Source organism: Dipodomys merriami, unplaced genomic scaffold (assembly GCF_024711535.1).
Source record: "Dipodomys merriami isolate MVZ:Mamm:240054 unplaced genomic scaffold, mDipMer1.0.p SCAF_5, whole genome shotgun sequence".
NCBI lineage: Eukaryota > Metazoa > Chordata > Mammalia > Rodentia > Heteromyidae > Dipodomys > Dipodomys merriami.
Window position 1 is genome coordinate 67,677,452 of NW_027206068.1, and position 19,551 is coordinate 67,697,002.

At 45.2% G+C, this 19,551-nt stretch overlaps 1 protein-coding gene across 1 annotated transcript in view; it reads right to left on the reverse strand.

The window, feature by feature from the left end:
* Kiaa1549 (KIAA1549 ortholog) overlaps nucleotides 1–19,551 on the reverse strand; it is a 103,726-nt gene that overhangs the window by 26,628 nt on the left and 57,547 nt on the right. Inside the window, exons 8-12 of the mRNA XM_069996876.1 lie at nucleotides 19,206–19,354; nucleotides 14,443–14,620; nucleotides 11,649–11,833; nucleotides 2,073–2,269; nucleotides 31–146 (exon numbers count right to left, since the gene is read on the reverse strand). Of these exons, the coding sequence (XP_069852977.1) occupies nucleotides 31–146; nucleotides 2,073–2,269; nucleotides 11,649–11,833; nucleotides 14,443–14,620; nucleotides 19,206–19,354 (825 nt within the window). The remainder of the gene's footprint in view (nucleotides 1–30; nucleotides 147–2,072; nucleotides 2,270–11,648; nucleotides 11,834–14,442; nucleotides 14,621–19,205; nucleotides 19,355–19,551) is intronic.

Genomic DNA, 19,551 nt, shown 5'->3' on the forward strand with positions numbered 1-19,551 from the left:
ATCTCATGACTGAACAGGGAGGTCACAGACCGCTCTGTGGGGCTCGGTGGGCCTTGCCCTCGGGGGCCACGGCTGGCGTCTTGTCCCCCACGTCCCTTTCACTGGACTCCTCGCTGACCGTCGAGTCCACATCTGAGGGGGAGACTCTGCAGACACAGACAAATCGCAACCATTAGAGGAGCAAGAAAGAGTGGGAAGGTTACAATCATTTGCAAGTCAGGCTTCTTAGGTAGAAGTGGTAGCCAGCTTGGGATTACAGGGATGTACTACCTCACTGAGCCACTGGTTGAGATGGGGTCTAGAGAACTACTTTTTGTCTAGGCTGATCTCGTATATCATCCTCCTCCAATCTCTGCCTCCCAAGTGCCTAGGATTACAGACTTGAGCCACTGCACCCAGCTTCATCTTGTGTCACAAGGGTGAGCCCGGCACTTGGGTTTATCAGGCTAAGAAAACTACACCTCACCTCTTTGGGTTCCCTGGCTTCTACAGAAATGTGGAATGCCAGACATCCTATTACCATCTTTCTGGATACTTTAAATGTGTTTTTGTTTTGTTTTTGGTGCCAATCCTGAGGCTTGAATTCAGGGCTTGGGTGCTGTCCCTGAGGTTTTCTGCTCACGGCTGGTGCTCTACCACTTGAACCACAGCTCCATTTCCAGATTTTTGGTGGTTACTTAGGAGATAAAAGAGTCTCACAGATTTTCTTGCCCAGAGTTGGCTTCAAACTTCAATCCCCAGACCTCAGTAGTTGGTATGAGCCACCAGTGCCCAGGTCTAGGTTATTTATAATACTTGATATAATGTAAATATATATATATATATATAGTCATATATATATATATATATATATATATATATAATAGTCTTGTTTTGAGAATGACAAAAAAGTCTGTACATATTTTTGAGATGTAATTTTTTCCTGAGCATTTCTGATCCACAGTATTTGAAACGGTATACACTACAAAGATCATCGACATGATGCAACTTATGTTTCAGATGATGCTACCAAAAAAAAAAAAACCACTTTACAAAATTATACTAGCATATCAAATCATCCACATTGATTTAATTTACTCTTAGCCAGTAAAATAATTACGCAAAGAGCATCTCTCCATATAATTGATTTTCTTTCATAAACATCATGCTTTAATATTAAATCCTTAAAACTAGGCCAGACCCCTGGGGTGAGTTTTCTGATAAGACAGAAATGATGACACCGTTTTGGATAATGGCGTGGCCACACACTTTTTTCCACTCCTAGTGAAAAATTCTGGAGTTCAGAGTTGCAGTGCTCAAAGTAAGTCTGATGAGCTGAAGCTTCAGGGCGCCACGAGTCCAAGTTTGTCCTCTTTAACTCCGAGCTAGCTCTTCTCATGGGAGAAGGGCATCAAGGGACTTCCTGGCAGCTCAGAAAATTAATATGCAAGTCTACTGGTGCTCCCGTTTAATCCAAGGGATTGGAAATCAATTGGGAATGAGGAGTGGGCCAGGAGGCGGCGGCGCTAAGTCCCACAAAGGAGACGGCCGGGACAGCTGGGAAAGAGGAGCAAGGAGGGATTCCACGAAGGTGCCTGCCGACAAAGCAAGGATGTCACCGCCAGCGGCTGGCTTAACAAGCAGAGGCAGCGCAGCCAATGTGTGTACTATGCGCACTGTGCGTACTATGTGAAGTATGCATTCTATGTGATTCCGTGTGCTATGCAAAGTGTGCACACCATGTTCTAAATGAGCTAGGCACACTATGCAAACTATGCATCCTGTGCTCACCATACACACGATGCATACTCTGGCCCGTGCACTTCGGAGGATGTAGAATTCTTTTAACCCCGGAACACGCACACTGGAGCTGGTCAGTCCCTCGTCCAGGTGCCCTCACAGACCTGATGACTCATCTCCAGGACTTGGGGAGAAGCTGGTCCTAGAGACACTGCTGGCCCCTGTGTGATCGGGCACGTGCGAGTCTCCCCGGCTGTTCACCCAGGGCGGTACCAGTCCTTCTGCTACCGAAACTGACCACCTGAAAACAACCATCCACTGTGACGGAACAATCCAGAAAGCATGATAATAACCTTCCTCTGTGGCGGGCGTTCTTGGCGGGGATCTTGGACTTGGGGCTGGGCACGTCTCCGTTCTCAGAGGGTGTGGTGTGCTCCTTCACCGGTCCTGGCAGCGGTGCGGGCTCATGAATAATCAAGATGTCATCTTTATTATGCTGGCCCAGATGCTGCTTAGCAAAATCGAAGCCCTTCACACTCGGGATCTGCAGCTGAAACACACATATACACACACACGTGTGAACGAGGAGGGAATGTGACGTGGGAGGGCCGACCCAGAGCGTGAACTCTGACCCTGGACCCGGCTGGCAATGCACCAACACAATTCCAGAAGCATCTGTCGTGTCAGCTGAGTGTGCAGTTTGGACCCAGAAGATGTGACAGAGGCTCGCAAAAGCTTAAACCAAGTACAGAGGTCAAAGAGCAAGAGCACAGCCGTTCTGATACCGCACAGCGCTGCCGCCGCACAGTGAACACCAGGGAACAGCGGGCTCCACACCTTCTGTAGAGAGATAAGGGGACTTGAGAGAATGTTCTAGATGGTATCTTGTGGAGGATCAGAAGAGATTATGTAAGCTGTATGAAAGGGGGCAGAAGAGAGAGAAGCCAGCCTAGACCCAGACAAAACTCCAAATGTCAACTTCCACAGCTCGGCCTCTAGGAAATCAGAAACCTACAGGTATTTCCCAACAGGTAGATTTTTCAAATCCAAGGAGACAAGATGTGAGGGGCTTACCAAGTGCTCATTCCACATCCTGAACCCAGAAAGACCTAAGTCCAGGCTCCTAACCAAGAAAATGGAAAGACACAGACAGCTCTGCAAATCAGACAGAAAAAAACTCGAAGCCAAACAGGTAGCAGAGACAACGGAGGAGCCAAGGCCAAGGATGGCGGGGATGTTCACTTGTTTGTTTTGGTGCCACTACTGAGGCTTGAACTCAGGCCCCGGGCCGTCCTGTCCCTTAGCTTTTTTCACTGAAGGCTGGTACTCTACCACTTGAGCCTCGGCTCCACACCAAGCGCTTCACTAGTTCACGGAGATAGAAGTCTCAGGGACTTTCCTACCCAGGCCAGCTTCAAGCCATGATCTTCAGCTCTTCAGCCTCCTGACTAGCCAGGATCACAGGCGTGAGTTGCCAGCGGCTGGGTGATGAGCTGTAAGTTTTAGGCAGAGATACGCAATGGAGGGAGGGATGCTAGGAAAGGAAGTGAGTCACAGAGAAAGGAGGCCTGCAGCCCATCAAACACAGGCTTCACTTTCAACATCTTAGGGGGAGAGGACAGAGCAGCTCTCAAAGGAAAACAGCTTGGAGCAGCTGGAGACCAAGGACACAACCTAGGAGCTTCGCGGAAAGGCCACACGACACTAACACCCATCTGGAAGCACGGGGACCTGAGGGGCAGCTGGGATTTTTTTTTTTTGAGGTGAATACAGATCCTACGGATAAAATGTTGGGGACACATCAAAGCGCAAAAGGAAGAGCAAGCAAGGAAGAAATAGGTGACTTCAAAGAAACAGCAGAATGTGAGAAGTTCAGCATGACACAAGCCATGCCAAATAAAGAATTTCCAAAAGGATCGGTCGACACAAAGTAATGGCAACACAAAGCTCAAAGAGAAAAGGGGTCCTCAGACAAGTGCATCCTCACATCAGGGGTGATCCAGGGGTCCTGACAGGGGACACACAGTTCAACCAACACCTCACCTACACCTAGACCGTGGGAGCTACACCTGCCTAAAGCTTCAGCACTAGGCCTATGGTGAGAAAGGAAGAATAATCAAGGTACCCAGAGATGTAAGCACCATTTTTTTTCCTTTTTCTTTTTCTTTTCTATTAGGGTTTGAACTCAGGGCCTCGTGCTTGTTAAGCAAGTGCTCTACTGCTGAGCCATGCCTCCAGCCCTTTTTGCACCAGTTATTTTTTTTCCAGTCCTGGGGGCTTGAACTCAGGCCTGAGTTCTGTCCCTGAGCCTCTCCGTGCTCAAAGCTGGTGCTCTACAACCTATCCACAGCGCCGCTTCCAGCTTTTTCTGTTACGTGTAGTTCTGAGGAATCAAATCCAGAGCTTCATGCATGCTAGGCAAGCACTCTACCACTAAGCCACATTCCCAGCCTTTCCATAATTGCTGGGATTATAGGTACATGCTACCACATCCAACTTCCCGCCATAGAAATAAAGTTTGCTTCAGCTTTTCTGCGCAGTCTGGCCTAGAGTGTGATCCGCCCATTCTCAGCCTCCCAAGTAGCTAGCATCACAGGCTATGAGCCACTGGTGGCTGGCTAGAGCTCCCCCCACCCCATTTTCTTCCCCTCCTTTTGGTCAGTTCTGGGACTTGAATCCAGGGTACTGTTCCTGAGCTCTTTTATGCAAGGCTATCACTCTACCACTTTGAGCCACAGCTCCACACTTCTGGTTTTTTCAGTGGTTAACTGAAAATAAGAGTCTCACAGGGACTTTTCTGCCCAGGCTGACTTTGGACCATGGCCCTCAAATCTCAGCCTCCTGAGAACCTAGGATTACAGACATGAGCCACCAGGGCCTGGCATGGAGCTCTATTTTTGATGACACCGTACTTGTTACAGTGCTCACATTTTGGTGACTGGTAGTTCTCTCAGTCCAGCGTTCGGGGTTTGGGAAATAAACTGCATGTAAAGATTTGTCCTGAGGAGGCCCCTTATCAGGAATGCCATGTACAATCCAAAGCCTGCAATCAGGCTGTGTGCCCATCCATACCTACAGATGATCCTAACAACCAAACAAGGACAGTCATTCAGATCTCACGGGTGATTTTAAATAACTACTGTATATAGAAGCAAATGGCATGGTCTTATTTGTCTTCCTTTATGCACAAAAAGCAACACAGGTGACTTAGATCTCTAAGCCTTAAATACCTCCAGGACCCCAGCTACAAAGAAAGCAGTCTTCGATAATGATTTACGCCAGCAGAGGGAGACAAAACTCACTGTAAAGATAGCTTACAAAGAGTTGCTTGGAAACAAAAGGCAAATTCTCTTCTTAATGAGCTCCTGTTACAAAAAGCACTGTCCGGCTCCCTAGGTTCAAGAACAATGCTAGTCAAAGGCTGAACCCCACCTGCCTCTCCTTACCGTATTACCTGCACCTCTGACGCATTTTCCCTGGTAGCAATGGAATTACAAATGCATAGTCAACTATATGTTCTCATTTCCAAGTGCCTTTCCTGAGACTCCCCCTCTGTAGTGGCTTCCTAGTGTGCCCAAGGGAATGTGGTTTTCTTTTTCTCTGCTATGTATTTCTTTTTTTCTCTTTGGTACTGGTCCTGGCTCTTGAACTCAGAGCCTGGGTTGTGTCCCTTCATTTTTCACTCAAAGCTAATGTTCTACCACTTGAGCCACAGCTCCACTTCTGAATTTTTGTTTTGCTGGTTCATTGGAAATAAGAGTCTCACAGACTTTCCTGCCCAGGCTGGCTTCAAGGTCACCATTCCACACACCGTTCTCTGGGTCTTGCTCAGGGACTTAATGCCACTATATTTTGCACCAAAGGACAAAGGAGTGGAATTTTTGATGCCTACTTCTGAAAGACCAAAATTCAAAGCAAAAATACAAGGCACAGAACAAAGGTAGTATTGTATATTTTCTTAAGAAAACTGTTCCTTATTTACAAGGTAATTTCATTAACTTTCAATCATTCGGTCTGTGTTCAGGTCGCCTAACACAAGTTATTTCCTCACTGTCCCCCAGAAACCTTTAGTGCCCATAATTGGCCATTACCATACATCTCCTAGATTTAACTCCAGAGCAACACATTTGGCTTCTACCATAATTAGTGTACTTAAGAGCAATCATCAATTTGTCTTTCAGGAAATCCTACACTTAGTAGTTCATTATTCTCTTCTTTTTTTGTTGAAGATTTCCACTGACTCAACTGTACTCTTTTTCTTCTTTTTTGGTGCCAGTCCTGGGACTTGAACTCGAGGCCTGTGTGCCATCCCTGAACTTCTTTTGCTCAAGGCCAGTGCTTTACCACTAAAGCCACAGCTCCTCTTCTGGCTTTTTTGACAATTAATTGGAGATGAGAGTGTCACAGACTTTCCTCCCTCCTGAGTAGCTGGGATTGCAGGCGTAAGAAAGAGATCTACGTATGAAGGAATACAGATAGAACTAGGCAAGTCAAAAGACAACTCCTGAACTGTAAGTAAATCAATTCAGTGTAATTAGGAGAGATGCCACAGGCTTTGACATGCTGTCCTAATTTGTGAAATATTTAATTCTAAATATTATTCCCATCTTGAAATTACAAATCCGTCTATGTAATTCTCAAGTATTTACTTGACAGGCACTTGTCAAGTGGAGCTTAAACTCAGTGCCTGAGTGCTGTCTCATAGCATTTTCTGCTCAAGGTTATCATTCTACCACTTGAGCCACAGCTCCACTTCTGGCTTTTGGGTGGCAAACTGAAAATAAGAGTCTCACAGACATTCCTGCCAAGGCTGGTCTCAAACCACAATCCTGAGATCTCAGCCTCTTGTTTGAGTAGTTAGGATTACAGGTGGGAGCCACCAACACCCAGCCAAGTAAATACTTTTTAAGGAAGAAGTTGAAAATTGGACATCAATGCCCAGTTTTACATGGTTGCTATACCTCAGCTGCAATTCCTTTCCTTTAAGCTCCCTAAACAAATGCCTCTAAGTGAACGAGTAAAAGATAAAGCCTACAGCCTTCCAACCTCCACCACCATCATTTAATAAATCTTTCTAACATCCTTTCTGGTATATTTGCCAGTAAGAAAGTGCATGCCTCTCAGACAGAGCAACCAAAGTCTTTTACACGTTAGTGGGTTTGCTTTACCTAAACAGAGACAGGAATTATACATCAGCCCTTGAGACCAAAAGCCTTGAAAGGGAGTCAGACAAAAAGCACACACAGCAAGCACTCAGCTTCGCAGTGCTGGCCAAACACTCCCTGCTCCTGAGAATCTGTCAACACCTATGTAAGAAACAAACATGGTAGCCAGGCTCCAGTGGTTCACACCTGTCATCCTAGCTACTGAGCAAGCTGAGATCTAAGAATTGAAGGTCAGATCCAGTCCAGGCAGACAAATCTTATCTCCAATTAACCACCAGAAAGCCAGAAGTGGAGTCCATGGCTCAAGTGATAACAGCCTTGAGTGAAAACGCCAAGCAAGAGTGTGAGTTCTTGAGTTCAAGCCCCAGGATGGGCCCACTCTTATTGCTGTTGGCTGGTACAACTTGAAGCAGTGAACATAAAGAGCTGGCTTCAGGTATAGTTATATAAAGTCAGAGAGGACATTTTGTTAGCTCCAGGATATGGCACATCGAAAGCCCACAACAAATATCAGATGACTTGCGTGAACTTAGAAAGATCAGCTAAAGCAACTGGATTTTATGAGGAACCAAGAAAAGGCTTTCTATTCATAAATGAAATACACAAGCCTGCTAGATTATTGTTGATTCCAAATAACACTTTCAAATAGATCAGGGCTCTGCAAACTCACAGACTACAACAGCACCTTCTACAAATAGCAACAAAAGTCACATACGCACAGAAGGAAAAAAATTAGAGACTTTCCCCCCACTTATAGAATCCATTCATTTAATGTGTTTACTTTTTCAATCATCTCAACTAGTTTTTCCATTCTTTTTTTTTTTTTTTTTTTTTTTTTTTTGGTCCGGTCATGGGGCCTGAACTCTGGGCCTGGGCGCTGTCCCTCAGCTCTTCAGCTCAAGGCTAGCGCTCTACCACTTGGAGCCACAGCGCCACTTCTGGCTTTTCTTTTTCTTTTTGCTTATGTGGTGCTGAGGAATCAAACCCAGGGCCTCAAGCATGCAAGGCAAGCGCTCTACCACTGAGCCACCTTTCCAGCCCCTCCATTCTTTTTTTTTTATAACAAAATCCAGAATTGGGTCCAGGCATTATCATGCACACTAGTATATTTTATTGTTTTGTGACAGCTTTTTCATTCACAAAGAACACTTTGAGAAATGAATCTCACAAACTCCTCTGGCTTCAAAATGCAATCCAGAAATCTCAGCCTCCTGAGTAGCTGGGATTACAGGCGTGAGCCACCTGCTCCTAGCTTTGGTGTGTGTGGGGGGGGAGGCGGGGGTGGAAGGGGAGGTTGTCTTCTATTCTATTCAGAGACTGGGATTTTTCACTCATGTTTGGTGCTCTACCACTTGAGCCACAGCTCCACTTCCAGCTTTTTGCTAGTCAGCTGGAGGTAGAGTCTCATGGACTTTCCTGCCCAAGCTGGCTCCAACTGTGATCCTTAGATCTCAGCTTTCTGAGTAGGTAGGATTACAGGCATGAGCCACTGACACTTGGTTCCATCAGTATTTTAAGGAAGAGGAGTCAGGATTAATTAAAGTCTTCAATATTCATATTAGGGCCTAGTTATTTCTGAAGGAGAATGTCTTTCCTTCTTGCTTTCTTTAATATATCCCAGAGGGGACAAGACACAATGTCTGTCTGCATCTCATAAATTGCGTCACTGACAAGGGAGAGAGGCCTAACCAAGCAGCTCACCCAAGGAACAAGAAAGATGCCTGGCAAAGTTTAAAACACATGGTTCCGAAGCGTAACAAGGGCCACATGGCACAGGTCACAGGGAAGTCCCCAGGCCCGGCCCAGCCTGACCCCTGGGGAGGGACAGACAATGGAAACTTCCCAGCAAATCCCAGACGTGGCCATATAAAAAATTGCAATCATATGGAGAGTGCCATTGTGAGCATTTGTTACTTGATGGAAGTCATTTGTAAAATTAAAAAACAACCCAGACCCACCATGCTATTCCCATTTAGAAAGTGACAAGGCCAGATGACAGCCACCAGCTGCTCTTCAGCCCTGTGGCGTGGGACCCTGCGGTCTTAGAAGTTGGGGGCAGCACTCTAAGACTCTCCCCCCCACAGCAGGAAAGTTCCTGAGATGTTTATCTCCAACTAATCACCAAGAAGCTAGAAGTGGAGGCGTGGCACACACACACACACACACACACACACACACACACACACACACACACACACACACACACACACACACACACACACACACACACACACACACACACACACACACACACACACACACACACACACACACACACACACGATTGGGAATGTGGCTTAGTGGTAGAGTGCTTGCCTAGCATGCATGAAGCCCTGGGTTTGATTCCTCAGTACCACATACACAGAAAAAGCCAGAAGTGGCACTGTGGCTCAAGTAGTCGAGTGCTAGCCTTGAGCAAAAGAGGCTTTGGGACAGTACCCAGGCCCTGAGTTCAAGTCCTAGGACTGGCAAAAAAAAAAAAAAAAAAAAAAAGAACTCATTGTTGATTGCCACATCTGGACTACAGAAATACTTCAGAAGTAAACATGAGGCAAAGAGAAAGCTTAGGCAATCCCTATTTTCAATAGACAGTAGACAGTTTTTCATCAGACTCTATATGTCAGGGAAGGGTACAAAAGACCTAAACATGTAACCATCCATCTATACTGGTTAAGTCTCCCTGTAAAGACATTCTTTAACCAGTACAAAAACATTTCCCTACCTAAAAGTGAGCTTATTGCAATGAATTTCGCACCATGAACACTCAATATGTCAGGTGCTTTTTCCATGCTATTAACAACAACAACAAAACCTTAGCAGAGTACGTAAATAATAAATGAAGGTGGCTTGTAAATATAATAGTAGTATATAATGTGCTTCTAATATATTTGGTAAGCTAAGAGCAAGCAATTTGGCAAGATTTGTTTCCTTTTTTAGTTAATTCAGAAGAATATGCTACATTCATTTTTTTACATCAATTAAAAGATAGAACATATTTTGTGTTCCTATGCTGAATATGTATGTGTGTGTATACAGTGTGTATGTGTGTGTATACAATGGTACTGGGACTTTAACTCAATATCTCATGTTCTCACATGTTTTTTCTTTTCTTTTTGTATAAATTTCTCTCTTGGCCTCCCTGCCCCCCTATCCCTTGACTTGAACTCAGGCTTTTCTCCTCAAAGCTAGTGCTCTCAGAATTTTGTAATAATCAGATGATCAGGATAAAATTAGAAAGCTACTAGAATAATCCTTTATTCTTTGCTTTTTTTAAGTCTTTTGCTTACCAAACTTTCTGAATAGAGCGAGTTCTTCAAATCTGAAAGCTCCACAGAGGTGTGTGTTAATTAATACTGCAGAATGACTACCACATTCTGTTCCTCTGGAAACCACACTGACTCAAATGCATGCTGGGACAAACATCTGTCACTCCTGAGCTCTTCTCTGGGGCTCTGCTTGGTTTGCTCACACCAGAGGAGCTAGCTGCTGACCTGAAGTCAATTTCTTTGCTGTGCAACCTAATGTGACAGTTAAACATTATGAAAAGTGTTGAAATATGCATGTGGAAAGATAATTGCTAGTCCTCTAATAGATTAAGCTGAATGTTTTGGAAATACACACGAAAAACAGGCTGATAAAGCAACTGCTCCCAAATTAGGTGTACACAAATCGACTTTTTAAAAAACTGCAGAATGGGGTGGGGAGGGAGGAAGAAGGCTTAGAGAAAGAGCTAGAGAATCCTGCTTGAAATTACTTTGCTCTTCTCAAAAGAGAGCCACATTGGAAACTGTGGCTGATATATGATGTTTATTTCAAGAAAAATCATACACACCTCCTATTAGGAGCTCTGACACTTAAAACAGTGAAAGACTGGCTAAAAAATACCCTTCATATGTTTGATGTTAAAATGTTTCACACGTGCATTGCCAATTTTTAATGAGTAAAAGACCTTGATCAATTATAAAAGGGGTACCCAGAAAACATGGTGTCCAGAAAATAGGGAACCATGTAAGAGAGCCAAACACTAGTGGCTCACGCCTACAATCCTAGCTACTCAGGATGCTGAGGATTACAGTTTGAAGCCAGCCCAGGCAGGAAAGTCCATGAGACTCTTATTTTCAATTAACCACAAAAAAGCCAGAAGCAGATGTGTGACTCAAGTGGTTGAACACTAGCCTTGAGCAAAAAAAAAAAAAAAAAAAAAGCTCAGGGACAGCACTCAGGCCCTGAGTTCAAGCCACAGATCAGCATTCGTACACACAGCCTGTCTAGTAGAGTTGAAGACATGGACACCAACTGGAGTGTAAAACAGATCAGAACTAGACAGAACACTGGCAGTCAGGATCTTCAAAAGTAGTGTCATGGGGCTGGGAAGGTGGCTCAGTGGTAGAGCACTTGCCTTGCATGCCTGAGGCCCTGGGTTCGATTCCTCAGCACCACATAAGCAAAAAGAAAAAAAGCCAGAAGTGGCACTGTGGCTCAAGTAGTAGAGCACTAGCCTTGAGCTGAAGAGCTGAGGGACAGCGCCCAGGCCCAGAGTTCAGGCCCCATGACCAGAACCCCCCCAAAAAAAAGTAGTATCATAATAGACCCTAGGGATAGATTTACTAGTTCAGACAAACAGGGGCTTTGGTAAAGCAGACAGAAAGGCCAAAGGCATGACCATTAGAGCCAGAGTATTTCTTTACTGGCCCTCCCCTCCATCTTTGCAAATCAAGGGCTTAGACTCACAGCTGCTGCATGGACACCAAGGCTAGCACTCACCTTCTGCCTCTGCTGGATGTTGGCCACCGTGTCAGGCTGAAAGTCCAGCTTGTCCGTGCGGCAGAGTTTCCAGTAGAGGATGATGACGATCACCATGACCACCAGCACCGGGATGACCACGCCCACGATGACCCACAGGTTGTTGCTCTGAGACTCTGGGGACGGTCTCTTCACCCTGTCCACAGCTGCAGACGAGGAAGCAAATGCATCTGACTGCATATGTGTGCTGGACTAAAGGTGCCTCCTCCTCTGAGTCAGCCAGAAGGCCTCTGTCGTTCAATTCAAGACAAGGTCACGAGTCACCATCTCCCTTGACAGGAAATGTGGTCAGGCAACACAGAATAGCACATGTGGAATAATACATCTGGGATGACAACTATGCACAGGTGATGTCTCTAAAGGCACATGACCACTTTCATATCAAAGCTAGGTTGAATCTAAATTCTTGGCTTCTAATTCATTCCACTATCTACTCCTAAATTCTCACTACAGGACATTTGCCTATCAAAAAATGGTACAAACTGGCTGGCACCAGTGGCTCACCCCAATAATCCTAGCACTCAGGAGGCTGAAATCTGAGAATCGAGGTTCAAAGCCAGCCCACACAAATCCAAGAGACTCTTGTCTTCCATTAACCAGCAAAAAGCCGGGAGTGGAGGTGTGGCTCAAGTGGTAGAGTACCAGCCTTGAGCAAAAAAGAATCTAAGTAAAAAACAGGAGGCACTGTATTCAAGCTCTAATACTGGCACCAAAAAAAAAAGAAGAAGAAGGAAATTTTATCTTACATATATTTTATCAAATTTTTTTTGTTTGATTTTGAGTCTTTTGAGAGTGCTTCCCTTTGTAGCCCAGGCTGGTCTTGAACTTAAGAGCCTCCTGCCTCTACCTTACCAGTACCAAGATTGGGGGGTCTCTGCACACCATGTCCAGCCGTAACTATTTTTTTAATGATAAAGATAATCCCTAAGTTTTATAAATAAATACAAGCACTTCACTGTATTTTCCTAACACAAGGCTTATGAACACTGACTTATTTCCTTACTTGTGACTCTCTCTAGATCCTAAAAATATGAGGTATTTTTTAATTATTATTAAAAGTTGTGTTTTTTCTTAAGCTGGGAGTCTGTGGCTCAACCCTGTAATCCTAGCTACTCAGGAGGCTGAGATCTGAGGAACACGGTTCAAAGCCAGTCCATGAGACTGTACCAGAAAACCAGAAGTGGTGCTGTGGCTCAAGTGGTAGAGCGTTCGCCTTGAGATAAAGAGCTCAGGAACAGCACCCCGGCCCAGAGTTCAAGCCCCATGACCAACAACAACAACAAAAAAAAGTATTAAAAAAAAAATTTTAAGGAGTCAGGTGTCATTATTTTTAATATGCTTTTTATTATCTTTTTCTGAGTGTCTGTAGGTCTTGGGGCTTGAACTCAGGGCCTCGGTAGCATCCCTTAGTCTATTTGCACAAGACTAGAACTCCACCCGAGCCACAGCTCTACTTCTGGCTTTTCGGTGGTGAGTTGGAGATAAGAGTCTCAAGGACTTTCCTGCCCAGGCTGGCTTTGATCTACAAGCCTCAGATCTCAGCCTCCTCAGTAATTATGATTGCAGGCAGAGTCACTGGTGCCTGGCTAAAGCTGTTGTTTTTAAAAACACTGATGGGTCTCTCCTCCATTTTCTTCACAAAAAGTATTTCAATACTCTGATGCTGGCGTTCTTTTCTCATCCCTTTACTGTGGGGAGCAAGTTTCACCATGCTCTTACAAAGAACACTCTGGGTTACAGAGGAAAGCCATCCAAATGGAAACAGCAGGCAGAGTCACTAAAGGCAAATGTAGAGGAGTATGTTCTATCATGCCTCTTCCTGTTCTTCATATTAAATATGTACCCAACAAATCTGAGGGTTGAAAAAGAGGCACTAAGACTAACCATTGCTAGGCAGGCAGGGACCAAGTACCTTCCAACAGCAATAAAGAAGTAGCAAAACGCCTTTCTAACTTGTGTGGGGTGAGGTTAGGGTAGGGAGTAACTGGATTGAAAAAGGTCAGGATCAAGGACTTCTTTGTGTTGAAAGACCGTGAAGGAAGCCAATAAACCCACAGCGCACCTCCCAACTTCCTGAGTGACTCGCTGCCCCCTCAATGTGCACAATGTGACATCGAAGATTCCGAAATAAAAACAGAATAAGCACATTATTTTACCTAAGACAACTTTGTTTTTTAAAGAGACAAAGAAAACAGAAACAAGGAAATGAATATTAACGTTGACATAAGGTACTGTAACATTATACCCCACGAATATGATTGCTAGGGAAGGAAAAACATCAACACAGCCTCAACTACAAGCAATTGAAATCCATTTGAAATCTCAGCAAACAAACCAGACTGGCCTTTTAGCTAAGTGTCACTTCATAATAAAGCTTTATTTTCTTCTATTTTTCTTTTTTAATGCCAGTACTGGGGCTTGAACTCAGGATCTCACACTCTTGTTTGACTTTTTGGCTCAAGGCTGGTTGCTTTTAAAAACATCAGAGCCATAGCTCCACTTCTGGCTTTTTGGTGGTTAACTGGGGAGAAGAGTTTTGTAGACTTTTCTGCCTGGGCTGTCTTAGAACTTTGATCCTCAGATCTCAGCCTCCTGAGTAGCTAGGATTACAGGTGTGAGCCACCATCACCTGGCTATAATAAGGGTTTAAGACATAGTTTACCATACACCCATCAGAAAGCTGGAAATTCAGAGCTCACTGTTGTAACTCACTGCCTCTGGAGCCCAGCACACAGCCCAGCTGATATACACTTACGCTGGGCAATTGCGCCTTGAATTCGGTACCCCAGGATAATGGCTGCTCTTTGAAGGTCTATCTTGTTGATCAGATCTGAAGACTTAGCTGCACTGAGTCTCTCTCCATCTTGATCCTCCACGAAGTAGATGAGCTGTACTGGGTTGTCATCTCCCTCCAGCCTGGACACGTTCACCACCTGAGAGGCAGCAGAAATCATTAGCACCTAGACGCTTCCAATGTGTTCCTCTGGATGATTTGTTCCAGTCCTCATAATAAGCGCCTTATACCATCCATGGCCCCACAGTCGCCATGGTGGCGCTCTGTGGACAGGGAGGACAATCAAAATCAGAGTTCCTCTGTGCAGGATAACAATGGTGCTTTGTCTGGGCCAACCTCATCTCTGGGACCATGGGGCCAGTAGGATACACAGAACATAGGGTTGGCAGGGGTGGGCAGTCTAGGAGAGTGGCAACCCTTCGTGTCTTGGGAGGGTGCCACTATGAACCAACTATGAGAAGTTCTACCTCATCTCCTCCTGAATGCGTTAGCATGTCCTCTTCTCAACCTCAGCCCTGTTGACAATGCAATTCCAAAAGCCAGGTTCTGAGTACAATGCTTCTTGGTTGATGTCACCTGTCCCTTCATTCTCCATTTTATCCCTCCCAGCCCTACCTTCAAGTCCGTTTTTTACATAATGTACATTGAATATAATGACTGCATTTGCTAATCTTCTTCCGGCCACCCACTAAAACATGTGACAATTCTTTGACATGGAGAACATCATAGAATGGTTAGTAGCATCCCTGCCCTCTAGTCAACAGATGCCGGTAGCAACTGCACCCTCTGGGCTACCTAATGTGACAGTCAAAGTCTCTAGACCATGCCAGATGTGCTGGGGTTGGTGGTCACCACTGAAAACCACTGGACTGGGGTTAAAAAATCCCAGAGACAGAAAGTGGATTTCTCCCAGCACCTATCTCCGCGTGTTAAAGGGCAGGCCCTGCCATTAGTGCTTTCATGCTTCATGTGTCAGTTCTGCATGAATATGGCATTTTGTTTGTTGGTTTTTTTTCTCTTAATAACATTCAATTTTTGGTTGTTCATTTATACGCCCACAAAACATGGGGTGACATCCCAAGGAGAGGATCCGTATGGCTTTATTTTGCCCATGCAATGTGAATGCTTTGGCAATTGAGTTTGCCATTGGCAAAACAAAAGTACTATTCCTCTATTCGTGTGAGAGGATCTGAGGCCTTCCAATGCTCCATGCACCACAGCCGGACTCCACCTTCACCACAGGAAACTTCTGATAAATCAACAATTCCATGATTTCACTGGGGACTCCATCCGGGTCATGTCTAAGGATCCTTAACAACACAGGCCCACACCTCACCCTCAAGGGCACTCCATACGCTTGTTCCAGAGAAGGCTGTCTAACTGCCCGATGCTGGCAGTTAAAGCCAGTTTCTTGACCACATCTGCTCTCCCATGATCAACTCCCACCCCATGGCCCTTCTGTGAAGGGCCTACAATGGAATGGAGTGAAATGGAAGGGAGTGGAATTAGTGGATTGGAATAGAAGGGAGTATAACTGAATGGAATATAATGAAGTGAAAAGAGCAGGAGTGGAGTGAAGCAGAATGGAATGCACTGGAATGGAATGAAGAGGAGTGGAATAAGTAGAGTAAAATGGAATGGAAGGGATAGAGTGAAGGAATCAAGTGGAATGGAATGGAATAGAGTGAAGTGGAATAGAATGGAGTGAAGGAGCGGAGTGGAGTGAAGTAGAATGGAATGGAGTAGAGTGGAATGGAGAGTAGAGTGAAAGCCAGAAGTGAAGCTGTGGCTCAAGTGGTAGAGCACCAATGAGCAAAAAAGCCAAGCAAGAGGGTTAGGCCTTGTGGGCAGGGATGGAAGGGGAAAACTGGGAGGAAACAAAGGAAGGGGTGACATTGTCCAAAGAAAGAAATGTACTCACTACCTGACTTATGAAGTGGTAAGTCCTCTGTATAATGCCATAAAAAGACAATAAAATTGTATACTTTTTTAAAGTGTCAAGGGTTGGGAATGTGGCTTAGTGCTAGGGTACTTGCCTAGCATGCGTGAAACCCTGGGCTCCATTGCCCAGTACCACATAAACAGAAAAAACCAGAAGTGGCACTATGGCTCAAGTGCCTTGAGCAAAAGGAAACTCAGGGACAGTGCCCAGGCCCTCAGTTCAAGTCCCAGCACACACACACGCACACACAGACACACACCAATATTGTAAAATATTCCAATATATGAACATATACTGTTTACCCATCCCCTAATTGCTGAGCATTTGAGTTGGTTCAGTGTTTTCCTATTTACAAATTAAGTTTGAATGAGGAGGCTTGCACTGTTGTTCATTTCTAGAAGTCCCTGCTTGGCACTCAAAGGGGCTAATGATGTAATCTGTCACAGGACATCACTACCTGGGCTGGCTTGGTGAAGTTTCACAAGTGTGGCATTCCTACCACAGGGAGCTAGCACACCCAATTTAACACCTCATTATGCAGTTTTTATGGTGCTCTGTAATTGCTTTATATGCATAAATCAACCCACACTCAGCCCCTGAGATCTTAGAAGCCACCAGTTGTGGAATAGGACAAAGCTTATGTAATTCATTTTCATAGTTGGTCTTGGTTTAATGTTAATTTTCAAGTACTCTGAATTCATTTGCTTTTAAGTTACTATTAGTTTTTAAATTTCTCCATCATTTCAACATGTGGAAAGGGAGCCATCTTAGAAACCTAAAGAACCACATTTCAGGAGAGGAGGGCAAAGATCAGGGCTGGAAACATCTGGTGAGTGCTGGAGGACAAGGTGTCCCTTGAAACAACATGCCTACCCTGCCCCACCTTACACAGCTTTGGCATCTTTTTCTCTTGGCCTCTACACCAACCTCCTCCCACCCCATCTACAGCCCTACCCCAGCGCTTGAGTCTCACCCTGGCTGTTTCCAAAATATCATACCTCAAAATGCCACATTTTCTTTTTTTTTTTTTTTTTTTTTGGGTCCGGTCGTGGGGCCTGAACTCTGGGCCTGGGCACTGTCCCTCAGCTCTTCAGCTCAAGGCTAGCACTCTACCACTTGAGCCACAGCGCCACTTCCGGCTTTTTTTTCTTTTTGCTTATGTGGTACTGGGAATCAAACCCAGGGCCTCAGGCATGCAAGGCAAGCACTCTACCACTGAGCCACCTTCCCAGCCCCAAAATGCCACATTTTCTTAGCCCTCTCAGTCAGCAATTAGTAAAGATAAAAATTCATATCACTCACATAATAAATACGAGCAATAAATACCAGCACCAGCATCCAAATTAGTGAACAGTACTAAGTACATGCATTGAAAAATGGGTCACTTCAGTTCAAACAAAACTGGCTTTTGAATTGTCTGCCAGCCTACCAACCAAAGTGAAGAAGATTTGGGGAGAACAGGAGACAACAGGATTGGATGAAATACTTGGGGCTGGGAAGGTGGCTCAGTGGTAGAGCGCTTGCCTTGCATGCATGAGGCCCTGGGTTCGATTCCTCAGCACCACATAAGCAAAAAGAAAAAAGCCGGAGGTGGCGCTGTGGCTCAAGTGGTAGAGCGCTGGCCTTGAAAAAGAAAAAAAAAAGAAGATGAAATATTTAAATCAAGAGTAGCGAGGGTAGGGCTGGGAAGGTAGCTCAGTGGTAGAGCGCTTGCCTTGCATGCCTCAGGCCCTGGCTTCGATTCCTCAGCATCACATAAGCAAAAAAAGCTGGAAGTGGCGCTGTGGCTCAAGTGGTAGAGCGCTAGCCTTGAGCTAAAGAGCTGAGAGACAGCGCCCAGATCCAGAGTTCAGGCCCCACGACCAGACCAAAAAAAAAAAAAAAAAAAAGAAATTAAAAAAAAAAAAAAAAAAGAGTAGCGAGGGTAGCTTCTTTCTTCTTACTCTTAAAAGAGTATTCTAGATTCTATAATGCATCCGTGATACTTGCCATTCCACAAAATAGGCTAAACTTTTGGTAATTAAAAAAAAAAAAAACCTAATGTTTTAAAAGTAAAAGCCAGGCATGGCAGCTCATGTTTATAATCCCCCAACTACACGGGAGGTAGAGATAACAGGATCCTGAGAGGGGGGCCGGGGGGGGGGGGGGGGGGAGGCCAGGCCAAAGCTTGAGACTCTGTCTCAAAAACAAGCTTCAATAAAGAGGGCTGGGAGGTGGTGGCTCACACCTATAATCCTTGCTACTCAGGACGCTGAGATCTGAGGATCGCAGTTCAAAGCCAGCCTGGGCAGGAAAGTCCAAGAGACTCTTATCTCCAATTAACGACCAGAAAACTGAAGTGGTAGAGCAGTAGCCTTGATCTGAAGAGCTGAGGGGCAGCGCCCAGGCCCAGAGTTCAAGCCCCATGACTGACCAAAAAAAAAAAAAAAAAGGAAGGCTAGGGCCGTGGCTCAAATAATGGAGCACTTGCCCAGCAAGCATAAGGCCAAGTTCAATTCCTAGCACAGCAAAAAGAAAGAAAAGGAACAAACAAACAAACAGAAAGAGGACACGTGATCATTCAGGAACCCAGCCCCAATGCTGATGACCAAGGACTAGTGTCAGGCCAACCCCTTGCTATAGGACTCGGTCAATAGTTGTCTGGACTCCAGTTGACACAGTCAACTGCAAACTACATAGGGATGGGTCCACATTAGAACTTTCTCCCGGCATCCCCCAGGTGCGTGACAATGGCAGGTTTTAGGGCTCTTTCTCACCAGCTCTCCTCCCCTCCCCGGTGTACCTGTACCACGCTGTTCCCAGAAGCCACCGTGGCCCTCCTCCACAGGCGCCTTCCGGTGGGCACCTCGCTCAGCAGCTGGGCCAGCTTCCGCTCCATCTCAGCCGGAAACACTTCGTTCTGGAGCTGCTTCTCCACCACACCCAGGAGGACTGCATTGAATAGGAAACACATAGCACCCCAAGCAAGTCAGACGGGGGAGGGAAGTGTGTTGCATGTGTATGTGTGTGTGTGTGTGTGTGTGTGTGTGTGTGTACGTGTATGTGTATGTGAAATTCATATGAAATCACTATGCAATGCCAATTCCTACAGAGATGTGAAAGGGTATGCTTGATTCATGCCTATAAAT